The following is a 20,418-nucleotide window of genomic DNA, read 5'->3' on the forward strand; positions in this document are numbered from 1 at the left end:
CCCCCCCCACCCTGCTGACTCCTTCACACTCTTTGGGAATCTGCTTGGGCGTCACCTCTTCTGGGAAGCCCTCCCTGGATGCCTGGCTGGGTCAGGAGCCTCTGGGTCCCTCCTGTGAGTTTTCCCCATCAGCCAATGGCTCTGTCTTGTGGTCATTTGCTTTTCTGCATCTCAGTGGGGCCCTAAGTTGCTGGGAGCAGGGTCCAGGTCCCCTGTGCTCACCACTATATCCCGCGCCAGCGTGGTGCAAGGCACACACTAGGTGCTCAATAAACACCTACTGAATGCGTGACCTTGGGAGCGCAACAGGCAGCCTCCACGTCCACCTCCTGGCAGGTGCTGGGCACAGAGCACGTCCCGGCCGCCTAGCCCTATCCCTGCCTCAGGAAGCCTTCTCCATCTCCTCCACGTCTGTCCAATTCCCACTCCACGTCTCTTTCATTCACTCAACACATCTTTGAGCACCGACTAAGCCAAGGTGGCGTGAGGGAAGCATTTGAAAGCGGAACATGGGAAGGGATGCATCACCCTTCTTCCCCACTGTGCCCGCCCCATGGTGCTCACCAGCCACAGGGACACAGCGCACCATCGGCTCCCGCCCCTTGTACGCGCCAGGCTGGCTCTGAGGCACCACTGGCTGCCCGCCCGCCCGCTCTTGCTCACCCAACCCACGGCCCCTTCCTCAGCCCCGGCCCCGCCGTACCCGGTTGATGAGCTCGCCGACCATGCCCGTCCAGGAGCCGTTGGGCTCGGGCGCCCCATACAGCCCGTCTTCCACCAACCGCAGGCGGTAGCGGAAGCGCAGCAGCTCGGCCAGCTCCCGCAGCATGTCCACGCAGAAGCCCTCAAAGCGTTCGTTCCCCGACAGGGCCTGGAAGTTGGGCCGGCGCATGACGTACGGGTTCTCCTGGGGAAGCAGGAGAGAAGGGGTGGGGGGGTCAGAGACTGGGGCATCTGGGGGCTGGGTCGTGGGTCCCAGGGCCCAGGCTGCAGCCAGATCAGGAACCTGCCGCAGAGTGGAGATGACGGAGTCCTTGCCTTCATCCCCTGCTTACAAATGCTCAGAGTCGGTGGCGGGGGCATGTAAATTAGGAGGCTGGGATGAACAAATACACACTGCTGTATATAAAATAGATAACCAACAAGGGCCTACTCTATGGCGCAGGGAACTCTACTCATATTTTGTAAGAAGATATAAGGGAAAAGAATCTGAAAAAGAATATATGTATATATACATACCTATATATGTATAACCTGAAACTAACAACACTGTAAATCAACTACACTTCAATTTAGAAACTAAAACTAAAAATAACTACCAAAACAAAAACAAATACTCAGAACCAGGGAAAAAGCACAGGGACCCTGCCAGGCCCTAGCAGATTGCAGGAAACTGGTTTGATCTCCACCAGACAACCTCATCTCAAGCTCAAATGGCTACAAGGGAGGCAGGTAACTTGAATGAATCAGACTGGATGGAGATTGTGCCAAACTTTCAAACTTTTGGCTAAAACCCGCAGTAGGATATATATTTTACTTGTAATCCAAGTCATACACATATGTCTGTGTGCTCACAGTTGCATACATGTAACTAGACTTAGTTCCACAAAGCAGGCCTTTCCCTTAAGACTACGGCAGAATTACCCTATTTTCCGTCCCGCTCTACGTCAGTTTTCTACACAACCAATAACGACCCATTAAACTAATTGACTTCATGAGCCACCAAGGGATCAAAGAGGATCTGCCCCACCAGGATTTAGCTCCAGCCCGATGCTGCCACAAGGGAAGCAGGCCTGAGATGCCAGATGGTCCAATGTCAAGAGAATTTGGAAACCCAGGTTGTTTTGTAAAACCTCCTGATTCTAAAGGTTAGCAACAGTTCAAATTCTAATACCATTTTTTTTTTAATGCTTTGCAGGCTAAACAAACACCTGACAGTTTGCAATCTCTGGCCCACAGCTGTTTTGCTATGTTGATGCTTATTTCTGAGGGGTTTGAGCAAACTTTACCAACCCTTTTTGTGCCAAACAAGGACAAAAGCAGAGAGAATATTCCAAGTGCTAGTAAGACAAGGCATATGAAGATGATGGTAACAAAAGGGATACTGATCTTACATAGTTATTGTCTAAATGGTTGTTTGTACAGTGTCACTTTGGACTTAGGAATAAAAGGAGTTACTTAGGAATCAGCCCGAAGAGCTTTGGCAATAATACCCATATGGTTACCATGTGGATTGAACACCTGCGAAGTACCAGCCCCTGTGCTGTATGCGTTCTCTGGATTTTATCAATTTAATTCCTCACAGTGGGAATTCCCTGGTGGTCCAGGGGTTAGGACTCCATGCTTTCACTGCCGAGGACGCAGGTTCAATCCCTGCTGGGGGAACTAAGATCCTGCAAGCTGTGTGGCGTGACCATTAAAAAAAAAAAAAAAGGGGGGCTTCCCTGGTGGCGCAGTGGTTGAGAGTCCACCTGTCGATGCTGGGGACGCGGGTTTGTGCCCTGGTCTGGGAGGATCCCACATGCCGCGGAGCGGCTGGGCCCGTGAGCCATGGCCACTGAGCCTGCACGTCCGGAGCCTGTGCTCCGCAACGGGAGAGGCCACAACAGTGAGAGGCCCGTGTACCGCAAAAAAAAAAAAAAATTCCTCACAGTGACCTTCCACAGGAGGTATCCTTAGACTCACTTTACACATGTGGAAACTGAGGCTCACAGAGGTCAAGTGACCGCTGCCACCTCTCATTCATTCAGCCCAAAATTACTGAGCTCCGAGGTAGATGCCCAGTATTTTGCAGCTCCTCCCGTCAAGAGATAGAGTGGATTTCTCCACTCCTTGGGTCTGAGCGGCCCTCGAGACTTGCTTTGGACAACAGAATGTGTTGGAAGTAATGCTGTGTGACTTTCAGAGCCTGGGCCCTCAGAGAGATCTCTTGGGACCCCAGTGTAAGGAAGCCCGGGCCAAGGATTTCCCCGGTAGTCCAGTGGTTAAGAATCCGCCTTCCAATGCAGGGGACATAGGTTTGATCCCTGGTCAGGGAACTAAGATCCCACATGCCAGCGGGGCAACTAAGCCCACGCACTGCAACTACTGAGCCTGCGCACTCTGGAGCCCATGAGGCACAACAAAAGATCCCGCGTGCTGCAACTAAGACCCGATGCAGCCAAATAAATAAATATTTTTTTTTAAAAAAGGAAGCCCAGGCCAGCCTGCTGAAGGATGAGGGAGAATGAGTGAACCGAGATGTGCCGGCCAACAGCCCAGCCTAGACACCAGCTGAATGCAACCACAGTGAGCTCAGCAGAACTGCTTAGTTGGCCCACAGAATTGTGAGAAATAATAATCGTTATTGTTGGAAACCTTCAGGTCTTGGGCGGTTTGTTATACAGTGATAGGTGCTATAAGGTACCTATAGACTAGATTCCAGGACCCCAACAAAGTCCCAGAGCTGAGGGCAGATGGGACAGAGGGAAGTCAGAGCTTTTCTCTCTCTCCCAAGCCACATTTTCAAATTCAAAACTGTGAAACCAGGAATAGGAATGAGATAATACTAATAATAGCAGCAGCAGCTAGCATTTCTTGTGGGCTTGCTGTGTGACAGCTACTCTGTCAGCGTAGGAGGTCAGTATTATTACCTCTATTTGAGAGATGGGGACACAGGTCCTGAGGAGTGAAGTAGTGAGTGGCTGAGATGGACAAGTCAGGCTGAGTCCAAAGCTCTGCTCTTAAGCCCTATGCCAGACTAAACAAGAGCAGAGCTGGGAGAAGCTAGACACGGTGGGGTGGGGGGGGCCTGGCCGGGTATCAAAGCTAGAGAATCAGAAATCAGGAATTCTCTAGACAAACACCCAGTGTTAGAGCTGGAAGGCGCTCATGCAGCCCTCTTGATGTACACAGGAGGAAACCGAAGTTCAGAGAGGTCAGGTGTCTTGCCCAAGGTCACACAGCTGAAGCCGGGCAGTAGGAAGGGGAGACTGGGCAGAGCTGGGATTCAAAACCCAGTTGCTGTGCTCTCCAAAGCCCTCGTTCCTCCCACCAGGCCAAGCTGATCTTCAAGTTCAAGACTGAGGCACCTGGGTTCTGGATTTGGGTTTGAGGCCTCAGGATCAGGTGGCAGCTGATAGAGCCAAAAACAGGCACTGAGGCCTGTGAACAGAACTCTAGTTCAGAAAACAATGATCTAGCACTCAACCCGCAGCCCCAGACCATCAGATCCAAGGGTTTTAAGAAGCCTCTAATCCAAGGTTTTCAGATTTCTTCAAAAAGAACCTTCTGCAGAAGCCCAGCATTGCAGACGGACAGTGGGATGTTGCTAAGTCTGATTCTAAGAACTCATCCTATGAATGGCTATGCACCTGTACACAAAAATGTAGGTCCAGGAGAATCATGGCAGCATTTCTTGTTTCAGGAACAAAGACTGAAACAGCCTAATTTGGAACAGGTTAAAAAGATTATTGATGTCATCAAAGAATCCCAGGCAACTACTAAAATAACAAGCTCTATAAGATCTATTCAGAGGAAAAAAACAAGCTACAGAACAACGTGTACAATATGCTATCATTTGTGAAGGAAAAAGTGGGTATGGGCTTGTACGTGCTCAGACACATCTGGGAGGATGGGGAAAAAATGGGGGACTGGAGAGGGTAGGGGACGGATTTTTTCACTCCCCCCCTCCCCACACGCTTTGAATTCTATTTAGTGTAGAATTAAACTGAATGTGACTTAATCCTATTTAATTAACTTCTGTCCTGCCCCCAGTTTAAAATTTTAATATTAAAATATTTTAAAAATTTTAGAGATGATATTTAAATGCATATGGAAATGTAAAAGATCAAAAGAACCAAAGCAATCCTAAAGAAGAACATGAAAACTGGAGGATTTACCCTACTGGGTATTAAGACAATTTAAAACTGTGGTGTTATGAAAGAATGCTCAACATCATTAACTATTAGAGAAATGCAAATCAAAACTACGATGAGATATCACCTCACACCGGTCAGAATGGCCATCATCAAAAAATCTAGAAACAATAAATGCTGGAGAGGGTGTGGAGAAAAAGGAACACTCTTGCACTGTTGGTGGGAATGCAAATTGATACAGCCACTATGGAGAACAGTATGGAGGTTCCTTAAAAAACTAAAAATAGAATTACCATACGACCCAGCAATCCCACTACTGGGCATATACCCTGAGAAAACCATAATTCAAGAAGAGTCATGTACCAAAATGTTCATTGCAGCTCTATTTACAATAGCCAGGTCATGGAGGCAACCTAAGTGTCCATCAACAGATGAATGGATAAAGAAGATGTGGCACATATATACAACGGAATATTACTCAGCCATAAAAAGAAACGAAATTGAGTTATTTGTAGTGAGGTGGATGGACCTAGAGTCTGTCATACAGAGTGAAGTAAGTCAGAAAGAGAAAAACAAATACCATATGCTAACACACATATATGGAATCTAAGAAAAAAAAAAAGGTCATGAAGAACCTAGGGGTAAGACGGGAATAAAGACACAGACCTACTAGAGAATGGACCTGAGGATATGGGGAGGGGGAAGGGTAAGCTGTGACAAAGTGAGAGAGTGGCATGGACATATATACACTACCAAACATAAAATAGATAGCTAGTGGGAAGCAGCCGCATAGCACAGGGAGATCAGCTAAGTGCTTTGTGACCACCTAGAGGGGAGGGATAGGGAGGGTGGGAGGGAGCGAGATGCAAGAGGGAAGAGATATGGGAACATATGTATATGTATAACTGATTCACTTTGTTATAAAGCAGAAACTAACACACCATTGTAAAGCAATTATACTCCAATAAAGATGTTAAAAATAGATAAATAAATAAATAAAATAAATAAAACTGTGGTGTTTAAGACAATGTGGTATTAGAGCAAAGACAGACAAACAGACAATAGAATGGAGAGTTTGGAAACCCACACATAAATGGATACTTGATGGTAAGACTGTGCTGAAGGGGGAAAGAATGAACATTTTAATAAATGGTACCATTCAATAAAACATCCATATGGAAAAAAGGTATTCTGATCCCCCCTACCTCACATAATACATAAAAATCAATTCTAGGTGGATTGTAGATCTAAATGTAAAAGGCAAAATTATTACGTTTTCAAGAAACATATAGGAGACTAGCTTTATGAACTTGGGGTAGGCAAAGAATTCTTTTTCTTGGCCGTGCTGCGTGGCATGTTGGATCTTAGTTCCCCGACCACGGATCGAACCCATGCCCTCTGCCATGGAAACGCAGGGTCTTAACCACAGGACCGCCAGGGAAATGCCAAGAATTCTTAAATTCTAAAAGCATTAACTGGACTTCCCTGGTGGTGCAGTGGTTAAGAATCTACCTGCCAATGCAGGGGACACAGGTTCCAGCCCTGGTCTGGGAAGATCCCACATGTCGTGGAGCAACTAAGCCTGTGTGCCACAACTACTGAGCCTACTCACCACAACGACTGAAGCCCACACGCTCTAGGGCTCGTGCTCTGCAACAAGAGAAGCCACCACAATGAGAAGCCCATGCACAGCAATGAAGAGTAGCCCCCGCTCGCCACAATTAGAGAAAGCCCGCACGCAGCAACGAAGACCCAACACAGCCAAAAATAAATAAATAAGTAAGCATGTAAATAAATAAATAAATAAATAAAAGCATTAACCGTAAAGCAGGGAGAAAAGTATAAAATGGACTTTAGGAAAATTTAAAATCTTTTCATCAAAAGATACCACTGGGGGGACTTCCCTGGTGGTCCAGTGACTAAGACTCTGTGCTCCCAATGCAGCGGGCCCGGATTCAATCCCTGGTCAGGGAACTAGACCCCGCATGCTGCAAATAAGAGTTCACAAGCTGCAACTAAAGATCCCACACGCCGCAACGAAGATCCTGCACTCAGCAACGAAGGTCCCGCATGCCGCAACTAAGACCTGGCGCGGCCAAATAAATAAATAAATATTGAAAAAAAAAAAAAAGATACCATTGAGGGGAATTCTCTGGCCGTCCACTGGTTAAGACTCCTCACTTACACTGCCGAGGGCCCAGGTTCAATCCCTGCTCGGGGAACTAAGATCCCACAAGCTGCACGGCACAGCCAAAAATAATACCACCAAGAGTGAAAAGGCAAGCCACAAAGTGGGAGAAGTTCTCTGCAATGCGTATTCCAACAAAGAACTTATATCCAGAACATATAAATAGATTACAAGTCAATAAAAAGGTCAGATATTCCAATTTTCTAAAAATAGAGAAAGATTTGAGCAGGGACTTCCCAAAAGAAGGTTCCAAATAGGCAATAAATGAAAAAGTGGTCACCTTCCACGGTCGTTAAGGAAATGTAAGTTAAAACTACAGTAGGGTTGGCACCTTCCTATACTCAGCACTGGCAAAACTGAGGAGCGACTGGAATTCTCCTTCACACACTGCTGGTGGGAATGGGGAGTGGTACCGCCACTTTGGAAAATGCTTTGGCAGCATCTACCGAGGCTGGAAAACTCCAGCAATTCCACTCCTGCAAAGACACTCGACAGAAATGCCTATACATGTTCACCGAAAGGTGTGTGGTAGGGTGTTCACAGCAGGACAATTCACAATAACAAAAGAACTAGAAACAACTTCAATGCACGTCAATTTGGTGGGTAAGTAAATTGCGGTTCGTTCATATAACAGGACATATAACGAGACTAAACTATTTGCAGCAACGTGGGTGAATCTCACAAACACGTGTTGTGCACAAGAAGGCAGACGAGAGAGAGAACATAGAATACGATGCCATTTATGTGAAGTTCAAAGCAGGCAAAGCTAACCTGGGGGGCGGTTAGAGACCAGAAGGGGCATATGGAGAGCTGGGGGTGGGAGAACTGGTCCCACAGGTGTGTTCAGTTATTGCAAATTCAGTGAGTGGTACACTTAACGCTTTGTGCAAGTTTCTGTATGCATGTTACACTTCTATAAAAATCCCTTGAAACTAAGAAATGTTAAAGTAGGGTGGGTTCTAGAACATTCCTCACAAGCTGCTTGCCTGGACCCTTTTGTGAAGCCAGGACCCAATTCCATATCCAAGACTTCCCGGAGGGCAGTTTAAAGGACCCCAATCTAGTTTTCCCCCTTCAATTTATTATGAATATTTTAGTTCCCTCATTTTACAGGAGGAAGCTGAGGACAGAGAGAAGAGACCCACCCAGGTCACAAAGTGTACGGACGGCAGGGCCAGGCCTAGAACGCAGAAGCGAGGGCTTGGAAAGAAGCAGAAATCGACGTGGTGTGGTGCAATGTAGAAGCACGTGGGCTCTGCCATCCTCTAGTTGCGCGATTCGCGTCACCTAACCCTCCCGTGCCTTAGTTTTGTCTGAAAATCGGAGTTCACAACGGTACCTGCCTCAGGGCTGCCATGAACGCCGAGTAACACCAGCAAAGAGCTCAGCGTACAGCTCAAAGACTCTGGCCACGATGATGGCTATTCTTTACTTTTTTTGGCCCAACTACGCGGCTTGTGGGATCTTAGTTCCCTGACCAGGGATTGAACCCTGGCCCTCAGCAGTGAAAGCGCAGAGTCCTAACCACTGGACAGCCAGGGAATTCCCGACTGCTATTCTTACTGATGATGCCAGATGGGGAGAGAAAAGGGATTCACATGTGCTCAGCACATCTTCCCAGCAGGACACTGCCAGGGGCACCTGCTGATCTCATGCCATCCTCCCACAGCCCTTCAAGGTGGGACTATTAGACCCATTTTACAGATGAAGGTATGGAGCCTAGAGAGTTGGATGACCTGAGGTTCAGGCAAAGCCAGGAATGCAAGTGAGGTCTGTCTGACCGCAGAGGCACCAAAGAGCAGGACGAGATGTCACAGCTTGATGAAGGGAGAACCTCTCTGGGAGGGGTAAGGGCCTGGGGCTTGGGGAAGGGCCCTGCAAAACCTCATCCCCTGGGGCACCTCTCCTGCACCCCCAGCTTCCCTGAGGGACCTCTCTCGGTCTTGGCACCAGCCCACCCTTGCTCAGCTCCAGATGTGTGGGCACCACCCAGGGACAGCCCCAGCCTCCACCCCACCTGCTCCCTCCCCCAGCCCAGCCCATCAACATCCCACATCAGATCCCCTCTGTCCCCACAGCCCCAGACAGCTCAGGCCTCATCCTCCCCAACCTGGGGCATCTCTCTCTCCTGCAGCCTCCCTCAGGGCCCCGCTTTTCTGACACCCAGATCTGGCCCTGCCCCTTCCTGCTTAACGGTCTCTAACGACCAGGAGAAGCATAGCTAAGTTCCCCAGAGACCCTTCCCCACCTCTGTCACAGCACTCACCACCCCTCCATGTTTGTTAGGTGCCAGGCACCACCCCAGGCCCAAGGGACAGAGCAGGGAATAAGACAAGCCCTGAAAGCTTCCTGTCCCCGGCACCCAGCGCCAGGTTGACTCATGTCTGAATCCCCAAGTGCCTGGAGCAGGCCCAGCCCAGAGACACAAGTCTGAAAATGTTAGTGAACGAATGGGCAGGTCCGGCTGTGCACACTGAGGCCGCTGCCTCCGCATCCGATCTGGCAAACACCTCCTGAGGCCCCTGCTCCTGTGGTTCCTGCTGCCTGGAAGGCCAGGCCCCTCCTTCTCTGTGCACCCAACTCCTACACGGCTTCCAAAGCCCTACCACCACCTCCTCTGTGAAGCCTTCTTCAGGCCTTCGAAGGCTGAGGCAGCCCCTCCTTTCTGTGGGGGTCCCTTATTACCCTGTGCGGGAATGATTGTGTCCAGGTCTGTCTCCATCAGACTGGGATCCTCACTGCAGGGTCACTCAAGGACAGGGAGGCCACGGGACCACCTGGGACTCATTCCTCCGCCTCCAGAATATGTGTGAGGTCTGGCTGCAGGGCAGCTTCAGTAAATATTTGTGGAATGAATGAGCAAATGAATGACTCCATCAAGAGAAGAATGAAGGTCAGGAAGAGGGCAACTGGCTCAGGGGCCCTGGGGAGAACGGGAGACAAGTGTGGGAAAAGACTGGAAGCCCCCGGGGGTCACAGCCCTGCTCTCCTGATACCCCCTCCCTGACCTCCGCCCCTGCTCCCCACCGAGAACCCCAGGAAGCCTCTGGGGTTGGCTCCACTCCCACACATGCAGAGGTGCTCCGTCTCCCAGCCAGCCTGGCCTGGTCCTCAGGGCCCCTGAGTGAGGCTGTTAACGAAGTGTTTGGTTTCCCATCTGTAAGCCATCTGGCCCTCCCCCGGAGGAGGTCCACATTAGGTCAGGAGCTCCCTAGGGACAGAGGAAATAGCTCTGTGACATGCTGCTTTAAGGGGCCTCGGACGTCCTGCGGAACCTGGGTAATCCTCTCAACCTCAGCATCCACAGCTATCAGCCGGCCCAGCTCACGGTTACCGAGGGGCTTCGCCCAGACAACGGATGCCAGCGGGCCAGGGACCCAGCTGCTATGAAGCCCAGCGGCTCAGGCAGCTTCCTGCTCCCCAGGTCCTGTGCGCCTCCCCTCCCTGGGCTCCTGGCAGGAAGCAGCAGAGAGGGCAGGGGCTCTGAGCATGTCACTCAGCTCCAGCAGGGACAAGCCCTGTGACCTGTTTCCTTACCTTCAAAAGGAGGAAGATAGGACAAACCTCACCGACTAGCTGAGAGGTTTAATGAGTGACACCTGCAAGGGCCTAGCACAGTGCCTGGTGCAGAACAGGTGCTCCATATATCCTCGCTGACACACGAAGGCACCTCGGTCTCTGGTCTGGTAAAATGCAGGAGTGACACTCCAGGGGCTAGAGGACCATCTCCACGGCTGGTGCTCAGGAAGGAGAGGACTGGACATTCAGAGCACAGTGGTCAAGACTCGGGCTCTGGAGACTCAGAGACGCAGCATCCATCCTGGCTATGCCTTATAAGAGACATGGCATTCATCCTGGCTGTGCCTTATACTTGCTATGTGACCTGGGCAAGTCACTTCACCTCTCTGAGCCTCTTCAAGATGGATATTAAATAAGTGTCAATACACTCGGTGGGCAAAGGTGACAAAACGACTGCTCTAGCAATGGTGATTTACAGGGGCCTACCCTGGGCCAGGCGCTGAGAGAGGCGCCCCGCCTGTGCCGCCTCGTGGGATCCTCATGAGGCCAGTCGTTCCCATCTCTGCCATGCGTCGGCAGGCTGGCAGTACCCAGGGCTGGACCTGGCTCTGAAGGCAGAGTCTGTGCCCACCGCTGCTCCAGCAGCAATTAGGTTGGTGATGTTGCGGCCACAGTCAGGAGTTGTTGGGTGCCTGGGTCATGTCCCCACTGGTCTGTGTGCCGTGCCAGCCCAGGCATCCCTCCTTCTCACTAGGACTGGCCTGGGGCACCGCTCAGGAAAGGCACCTTCATCTACCGCCTGTCCCCACAAGGGCCACTCACCAGGATGGTCGTAACCACCAGCGTCTTATTGGCCAGCGTCTGCGACAGGTTGATGTCCAGGGTGGTGGCGTTCATCGCCAGGGTCCGGTTGGAGTACCACACCCCGATCTGGGGCAGAGAGGGCACTGTCAGCACAGGCCCTGCCTGAGGATGCCGCAGCCCTCTGGGCCCTGCCCCGCCCTGCCCCGGCCCCCAGCTCCATCCAGGCTCTGGCATCGTCCTGGGGATGCTCACCTCACGGTGGCCCTGCCGAGACTTCTCCAGGATGCGCAGGGTGTAGTTGGTCCTCTGCCCTTTGCTGTTGAACTCGACCCGCCCAGTCAGCCCGTCATACTCTACCTAGCAGGGCGGGAGGAGGGCAGAGGGAAGGGTGGCAGGGGCCCAGAGGGGAAGAGACAGAGATGGAGGAGACGAGAGAGAGGGAGAGGGACCAGGAAGGACCACAGTTAAACGAGTAAGACAACATGCCAGCAAACGAGAGGAGATGGAACAAAGAAGCGGGGCAAGAGCAGCACAGACAGGCAGAGGAAGGCCGGGAGAGGAGAGACAGACGGGAGCGTGAGGCCCAGGGAGAGCAGGAGGCGGGGGCCGGGGTTGGAGGTGGGGGGACAGGGCGGGGGGTGGGGCCGCGGGGTGGACACAGTGAGCACCCCCCCCCCCCCGCCGGGAGGCAGGCTGCCACGCCCCCTCGGCCCTCCCCGCTCCCAGCTCACCATGCGCAGGTAGTTCATGAGGCTGGTCCCATGGGGCCAAATGTTGGCCGACGTACAGGCCAACGGCTTCACACCGATCTCCTGGCTGCGGTTCAGCTCCCGGACGGCACTCACCACCACGTGCACGGCGTCGAACATCAGGGCAGCTGAGAGCTGGGGTGTGGGGTGTGGGGAGGGCAGAGATGGGGAGGGATGGGAAAGATGCAGCTCAGCCAGGGGAGCCCCAAAGCCCCGTGGTGCCACCCCCAAGCCCTGAGACAACTCTCCTCTCTCCAGGAACATAAAACCACGCAGGTCAGAAGCGAGGAGGGTCTTCTAGGGGATCGGAGATGACAGTGGGAAAGACGTGCATGCTGCCCACGCCGCCATGGGGGCAGCTCTTCCTGATTGCGTGCAGCCCGTGTCTGTTTGGGGAAGGGCACGTCTGAGAGGGTTTGCCTAGACGGCCAGCTGTCACCCTCAAGGGGGATGTCGGTGGGCGCAGGAATCCGTGTGTCTTTGTGGCTGATGTAGGGTCATGGAGGGTGGGGGGAGACAGCCACAGCCCCTGTCTGAGTGTGTCTGGGGACACATCTATGTGGGTGGGGCTGGACAAACATGCCTATTTATCTATAAACAGGGTGGGCCTGATGTGCAGGAAGCAGGAGAGTGTAAAGGCTATGAGTCCAGGGCTTGGGAGGCTCTGAGCTGAAGGCCCGGCCCTACTATTTCCTGTAGAGAGCCAAGTCCACACGTCTCTCAGAATCTCAGTTTCCTCCCTTGTAAAGGAAGGGTGACAGTTATCTCTGCCTCCGAGTGCTCACGTGGGGCTCAAGAGAGACAATGCATGCAAAGTGCTCAAAATAGCGCCTGGCACACAGGGAGGGCTCGACACAAACTGGCCACCGAGCGGGTGCCGGCCAACATGGGAGTGTGTCTGGGAGAGCGTGTCTTGGCTGGGTGGGGCAAAGGTCTGAATATCCGTGTTGGGTGGGTAGGTGTGGGGTGCGGATGGATGCTCCCCTGTCCATGTATGTGTGCAATGGCCCTGCACGCACATGTCTGACTGCAAGGCTCAGTGTCTGTGTGAGTTTTTGTGCATGTAGGAGTGTCTCAGTACCTTGGTGTATGGCTAGATGTTTGTGAACAAATACACATAAATATGCATCTTTTGTATTTATTTTTGTATTATTCAACATATATTATCGGATACCTACTCTGAGCAGGTAGTTTTAGATGCTGGGGATACCATGGTGAACAAAATAGAAACGCCCGCCCTCATGGAACTTACAAGCTAAATATCTGTACATACCTCTAAGCAAAACATAGAGCAAGCCACATGGTGATTAGATAAGCAAAGATAGATGCTATGGAGAAAAATCTGGCAGGGAAGGTGGCTAAACGTGGGTAGTTTGCAATTTTGTAAACAGAGGGACATTTGAGCAGTAACTTGGAGAGGAGGGAGCGAATTGCTAGTTCCCTGGGGAAGTGCACGCAAAGCAGCAGGAAGAGCAAGTGCAAAGGCCCTGAGGTGCGCATGTGCTGGGGCAGCAGAGGCACCTGGAGGAGACCCATGTGGCTGGAGCGGCTTGGGAGGTGGAGAGGAAGAAAGGGGTCAGACTTAGCTCAGGGCCACGCTGTGAGGCCTCGTGGATGTTCTCAGAAAGCGAGTGGGGCACCGGAGGGTTCTGAGCACAACTGGCCAAGGCCTGAAGGGGCCTCGGAAGTGTCTGTGTGCAGGGTGCCTGTGTGCCAGGGGCGAGGGTGTGAGCTCACCGCGGGGCCGGGGTAGGTGCTGGCTTCACAGTTCTCCCTCCAGGACATGTTGAGGCTGCGCACAAACTCAGGATAGAAGGGGTGAGAGGTGTTGAACATGGAGAAGCCCAGGATGTTGGAGGAGTCCTCCACGATCCCGTCCAGGTGCAGGATGGGGAAGTCCTGGGACCGAGAAGAGGGGGTGAGGGAGGGGCTGGGCCCATGTCAGGGCAGACGCTGCAGAGGGAGATGGGGGCTTCAGGGGCTGCAGGGGGTACGCACCATAGTGGTGAGGATGTACTTGTAAAACGCTGAGGTCATTCCCAGCTCCGAGGCCTGGAGAACACAGGCGGCAGACATGGGGAGAAGCCGAGAGAGCAAGAGAGATTTAGACAGGCCTTGCAAGGAGACACCCCATGAGGAACAGTAAGAAACACCCAGAGACAGAGAGAGACAGGGAAAAGGAGACAAGTGGGGGCAGAGGGAGACGTTGGTCACTCATGTCCCGCAGGGTGACTAGTGCCCCAGGTGGGATGAAGATTTTGTTGGAGGAGAGAATGATACCCTCAAGTGCCTGCCTCCCTCTTTAGGTCACTTAGAAGAGACAGGCAAAGGGACACCTCAGAAACAGGGCGGGGGAGGGCAACCTTAACCTTAACCTTAACCCCCAGGTTGCCCCAAAGCCAAGTTTGGGCTGCTAACGTGTAGGGCTCAGCCTGATCACAGGTCAGAAAAACCACCCCCTGTAATCTTTAAAAGCACTTTGCAATGAAAGGCAGCCAATTTAAATCTCAAGATTCAGGAATTCCCTGGCGGTCCAGTGGTTGGGACTCCACGCTTCCACTGCAGGGGGCACGGGTTCAATCTCTGATCAGGGAACTAAGATCCCGCAAGCCGTGCAGCGCGGCCAAAAAAATAAGTAAATCTCAAGATGCATGTTGTGAGCCCCCTTCCTCACAGTCCTCAAGGAAAACAAAGCTAGAAGACGTCTCCATGCCAGGAGTGCCCACTTCTGTCCTGCCACCAGCATTAGAACATGAAACGGCACCAGACTGCATTGCCTGTGTGGCAGGAGCTGTTATCACATGGGTTACAGCCCATTCCAGGACAGAAACATGCAGGCTCGAGAGGAAAGTGACCACCAGTCACTTGGCTCACACAGGAGGGGCTGGGACCCCGGCCCAGGCCTGCACTGTCTGCCTCCAGAACCCGAAATCTTTTCTCTAAGCCTCAAGAGCCCTGTGGATTCCGTCCACGCTTCTTCCTGTTAGCTACGATCGGCAATGATATATGGTTTTAATTTTTTAAAAACTGGAGAAAAATAAATAATACAGATTAGATTATGAGGAAAAATTGAGAGCAGGGAACAATGAACGATTAATGAATGTGGGTCACCACTGGATGGCCTGCGGAGGGCCCACGGGGAAAGGTCCTGCGCTGGCCCTTCCTGGGTGGTGCCCTTGAGACAGTCCATTCCCTGCCCCCTCCCAGAACCCCTGCTTCTTCATCCAAAAAATGGTATCATACCTGCCCTGCCCTGCAGGTTGGGGTGAGAGCCAAATTACCTTGTTTTGTTTTTGTTTTTGTTTTTTGGCCACACTGCACAACTTGTGGACTCCTAGTTCTCTGACCAGGGATAGAACCAGGGCCCTCTGCAGTGGAAGCGCAGAGCCCTAACCACTGGACCGCCAGGGAAGTCCTGAGAGCCAAATTAAAGAAGGCGCGCAAACACCTCGACACAGAGTAGGAGAGGCATTCAGTAAAGATGACAGGGCGATCCCACTACGCCCGCGTTTATTCTGGGCCAGGGGCTGTCCCAGTGCTCCCCCACCTTTCACTCATTAACCCTCACGGCACCCCATGGAGGTAGCAAGCATAAACAGAGAGGGAAGGCGACTGTCCAGGGTCCAACCAAGGGTGCAGCCGGCAAGCAGCTGAGCTGAGAGACAAAACTTCCTATTTAGTGTTTGCACGTAGGAAGCGGGGCTCCGGACCACCATGTGACAACTGAGGCCCGTGGGCCTTGGTTGACTTGTTCTGTCACCCCATGTTTCTGCTCCTGACCCTGTAGGGAAATCAGAGAGGGGACCCACCAGAGAGGGGAAATCAGGTGGGGACCCACCTTACGGAGAATGAGGTGGGAAATGGATGCGTTGGCGTCGATGATGATGGTGGACACTTTGTCATCTCGGATCTCCTTGAGCAGCGGCGTGGGGTCCCGGCTGTCATCCAGCATCCTCACCGATAGCGTCTCCTTGGAGATGAGGAAGCCGCGCACCAGTTCCTCCAATCGCAGCAGGCCTGAGGGAGGGGTGGGGCCCCGGGTTAGAGCCCCTCCGTGTGCCTGGAGACGGGGCGGCCGCTCCCTCCTCTCTGGCATGGGGTAGCTGGGGAGAGGACCAGGGCTCGCCCAGGATGTGGGGTGGCTGTTCGGAGTGAAGTTGGCTCTCTTGGGGTGCTGGGCCCAGGGGCCTGATGCTTGGGTCCTCTCAAATGGAAGTCCCAACCGAGACCTCCCCCTGCCTCCAGATCGCTGTCTCCCGCCACCTTTCTGCCCCCACCGGGCTGCGTGACAAACGTCGCACACCTCACGTGTGCACAGCCGCAATCTGCGCTCCGCGCCAACCACCACACCTCACCGGGCCAGTGAACAGACTCCAGCCGGCCAGGAGCTCAGGCCAGAACCCTTGACGGCAGCCTGGCCTCTGTCTGCCTCTCACACCCACGGCCAATCCACCCAGGCTCTACTTTCAAAACACACCCCATGGCACCGCGTCCCCGTCACGGCCCTGGCCCGAGCCACTGTCATCTCCCGCCTGTGACATCGGCCACGCCTGCCCCCAGAGAGTCTGTTCCCTACACAGCAGCCAGAGCTGCTGCTGTAAAGCAGATGTGTCCACCTCTGTTCCAAACCCTGCAATGGCTTCTCGTTGGTTCAGAGTGAAGGCCAAAGTCCTCACAGCCTCCAAGGCCCAACTCCATCTGCCGACTCGCTTCATTGTGTCCCTGACCTCGTCTCCTCCTCTCCCACTCGCTTGGCTCCGGCCACGCCGGCCTCCTTGTTGTCACACAGACACACACACACACACACACACACACAGGCCCCACGGCCTCTGCACTGGCTGTTCCCTCTGCCTGGAATATTCCTCTCCAGATCCCCAGGCTCCAGATCTTTACTCAGATATCACCTCCTCAGTGAGGCCCACGCCAATCATTCTATTTCAAATTGCACCCCCTTACTCCAGCTCTCCCAATTCCCGTCCTCCTCCTCTATCTGTCCACAGGACTCACTGCTCCTGACCAGACCACGTCTTCTCTATGTCCACTGCCTGGCTCTTCTCATTAGGTTTGACAAGGGCCTGGCTCGTGCACTGCCACATCCCTAATACCAAGAACGTCTGGGGACTTCCCTGGTGGCTCAGTGGTTAAGAATCCACCTGCCAATGCAGGGGACAGGGGTTCAAGCCCTGGTCCGGGAAGATCTCACATGTCTCAGAGCAACTAAGCCCGTGCGCCACAACTACTGAAGCCCGCACGCCTAGAGCCCGTGCTCCGCAACAAGAGAAGCCACTGCAGTGAGAAGCCTGCACACCACAATGAGTGGCCCCCGCTCACTGCAACTAGAGAAAGCCTGTGCGCAGCAACAAAGACCCAACACAGCCAAAAATAAATAAATAAAATAAATAAGTAAAAATTAAAAAAAAAAAAAAGTCTGGACCACGGCAGGTGTGCAGTGAATACCTTTTGAAAGAGGAATCCCTCCTGGAGGTGACTGAGCACGGCCCTCTCTCTCTCCAGCAGGACCCACAAGCCCGTCAGCCTCCCAGACGTCTCCACTTGAATGTCTCAAAGACACCTCAAACCCAGCGTGTGCCCCTGAACTGACTGTCCCTTCCTCCTCGGGCAGGACCTGGTCACCATCCATGACCCCACCCTCTCCCTTCCCTCACAACTCTCCTCAAATCCATCCTGGCCCCTCCGTCCCCGTGCCACCACCTGAGCCCTAACCAGGACCATCCCTCCCCGCCTCTAGCCACTCTCCATGCCACTTCTCGTGTCATGGAGTCTCCAAGTCTGCCCTCTGTGTTGCAGCCAAAGAGCCCAAGGAGCTCTTCCTGCAACACACTCGTCCCTGCCCGGTGTGGGTACTTTCCATTGCCCCCATCGTCTTCAGGGAAAAACATAAGGCCCTCAGTGATCATGCCCCGTTCCCGGGTCCTGCTTCATTGCTCCCACGCTGGGAGCATCTCTGAGCCTCCCGGGGCCTCGCCTCTGCCCTGCCCTGCCCTCTGCTTGGTACATGCTCTTCCTCTCCTCTCCCACCTCACCTCCTCCCTACCCTTCAGGCCCAGCTTAGAGGTCCCCTTCTCTGGGAGGCAGGCTCTGAACCTCCCAGACTAGGGTTGGATCACCCCTGCTTAAGTCCTGAGAGCTCGCAACACTCCGCATCACAACTGCTCAACCACGGCGTCCCCCAGTGGCCCCGGAGCTCCAGGAAGCCAGGGACCACGCCTAGCGTTGTTCACCGCTAAACCACCGGAACCTAGCAGGGGTCCTGCTCCGAGCACGTGCCCAGTCACTATCTGCGGACTAAAGAGTCTCTTTGGGGGCGAGAGTGGGTGGGGAGGGGGTGGTCTGTGGAACCAGAGGTCTGGGTTCCTGAAAGGGAAGGGATGGTGGAGACTAGGAGAGTCTGTGTCTGGATCCCCCGGGCCTTAAAATCAGGGGGCATTCATGACTGTGAGAGACTAGATGTCTTGGGAAGGGGAGTTTGGGGAAATAGAAAACAAGGCATCCAGTTCTCCTCCCTCGTGGGACTTCCCTGGCGGTCCGGTGGTTAGGACTCTGCACTCTCACCGCCAAGGGCCTGGGTTCAATTCCCAGTCGGGGAAGCTAGGATCCCACAGGCCGGGCGGCGCATCCAGAAAAATAAAATAAAATAACAAACAGTTCTCCTCCCTCACACTCGGCCTTGGCGCAGATGAGGCTGGCCGAGGGGTAGTTGAAGGACTTGAGGATCCGGGAGACCGCCAGGCTGACGTCCTCGTTACTGGGGTACAGGCTGACAGACGCGAAGCGAAGGTACTGAAGGCGGGGCATCTCCTCGGGACCCACCTTGACGTGGGGGATCTGAACAGAGAAGGACCTTTGCTTCCACCTTGCTCCCCCCTCCCCAGCCCTCGCCTCCAGGGATCACCCCCCCAACCCCACGCTCCCGCCTCACCTCCTTCTCCCCACAGATATGGCTCACGGTGGAGGCCGACGCAGGGCTGGACGAGGGCCCCAGGACAGACACGACCCCCTTGGGCAGAATCTGACACACTGTGAGAAGAGACCGCAGATTCAGGCACCCTCTTCCTCCTCTCTGTCCCTGCCCTCAGGGAACTGCCTTGGCCCAGGAGACAACCCAACCCTCCTCCACCACCGGGGGACCCAGAAGCCCAGTCCCTGACCCAGCCCACCACAGGAGACAAAAGGAGGGGGCACGAGACAGAGGGAGACAGGGAGACATGGCAACAGAGGGCCGGCTCAGACCAAGAGAGAGACAAAGGAAGAAATGAAGAGGATACACCAAGGACCTCCTTCTGGCTGCATATCCAGTGCCTGGTTTCTCAGCCTTTGTCTCTCTTAAGCTTTTTAACCATGCACAACCTAAGGTGCATCCAACACCCCCTCTACCCTGAACCCAGAGCCAAGGTCCCCTCTACACTCTACACCCCAAACACCATTCCTCTGTTGCATTTCCTTGCTCCTCTTTCTTTCATTTTCTTTCTCCTTAAACATGTGTGCATCTCAAGACTGGGAGGTGGACGGAAGCCTTGGTTTTTACCTGTCCAGTGCCCATCCTCCCCGTGGCAGAACCCTAACTTTTCCTGAGGGAATCACATGGTTCCCAGAATTGATTGATACCTGACCCAGGATCAAAGAACCACATTGTGCTGGCCACAGGGATCGGTTCAGAGATGGGGACAGGCTCAAACTAGGCCACTGAGCGCCTTCCCCAGGTCCTCTGCTAAAATTATCACTGGGTTTGCTAAACTGGTGAGATGCGATGTTTTGAGCAGCTGAGGCCATCTTGCCACCAGCTGCGGAGGGCATTCCTGAAAATGAAGCCAATTTAGAGGAAAGTAGGACCCAGAGATGAAGACACAAGAGGTTCCCGGAACATCATTTGAGTGCCTGTATTAAGCCTTGCCTGAAACAATCCTGGGATATCATTTGGGTACCTGGATTCAACCAAGCCTGAAATTAATCTTTAGGCCTTTTAGTGACATGAGCTGATAAGTCCTCTTTTTTCCTTAAGGCAGCCCGAGTTGGGTTTCTGCCATCCAACTAAGAGCACCGTAACTAAACGTCTCATCTTCCTCCAAACTTATTCCTTCTGTGTCTTCCATGCTGGTGAGGGTCCCACCAGTTACACACTCCAAATACCTGGAAATGCTCCTTGCCTTCTATCTTCCTCCTAATGGCCAATTAGTCACCAAATTCTGTCTCTTTTTTGTCCCCAAATTTTCTCCTATCTGTCCGCTTCTCTTCGACCCCTCCTCCCCGTCCTACTTTAGGGCTGTCAACTCAGGCACGCACC

The 20,418-nt window shown here is 53.1% G+C and overlaps 1 protein-coding gene across 5 annotated transcripts in view; it reads right to left on the reverse strand.

The window, feature by feature from the left end:
* Positions 1-20,418, reverse strand: part of GRIK5 (glutamate ionotropic receptor kainate type subunit 5) — a 50,962-nt gene that overhangs the window by 24,929 nt on the left and 5,615 nt on the right. For 2 of the 5 annotated variants that reach the window (XM_060083291.1, XM_060083292.1), the window contains exons 4-12: positions 19,057-19,154; positions 18,797-18,962; positions 15,955-16,133; positions 14,115-14,168; positions 13,854-14,015; positions 12,099-12,251; positions 11,620-11,724; positions 11,386-11,493; positions 704-907 (exon numbers count right to left, since the gene is read on the reverse strand). In XM_060083291.1, coding sequence (XP_059939274.1) covers positions 704-907; positions 11,386-11,493; positions 11,620-11,724; positions 12,099-12,251; positions 13,854-14,015; positions 14,115-14,168; positions 15,955-16,133; positions 18,797-18,962; positions 19,057-19,154 — 1,229 coding nt within the window. The remainder of the gene's footprint in view (positions 1-703; positions 908-11,385; positions 11,494-11,619; positions 11,725-12,098; positions 12,252-13,853; positions 14,016-14,114; positions 14,169-15,954; positions 16,134-18,796; positions 18,963-19,056; positions 19,155-20,418) is intronic. The other 3 variants (XM_060083294.1, XM_060083293.1, XM_060083295.1) reach the window with 3 other exon arrangements.

The sequence above is a fragment of the Mesoplodon densirostris genome, chromosome 19 (genome assembly GCF_025265405.1).
Source record: "Mesoplodon densirostris isolate mMesDen1 chromosome 19, mMesDen1 primary haplotype, whole genome shotgun sequence".
Lineage (NCBI taxonomy): Eukaryota > Metazoa > Chordata > Mammalia > Artiodactyla > Ziphiidae > Mesoplodon > Mesoplodon densirostris.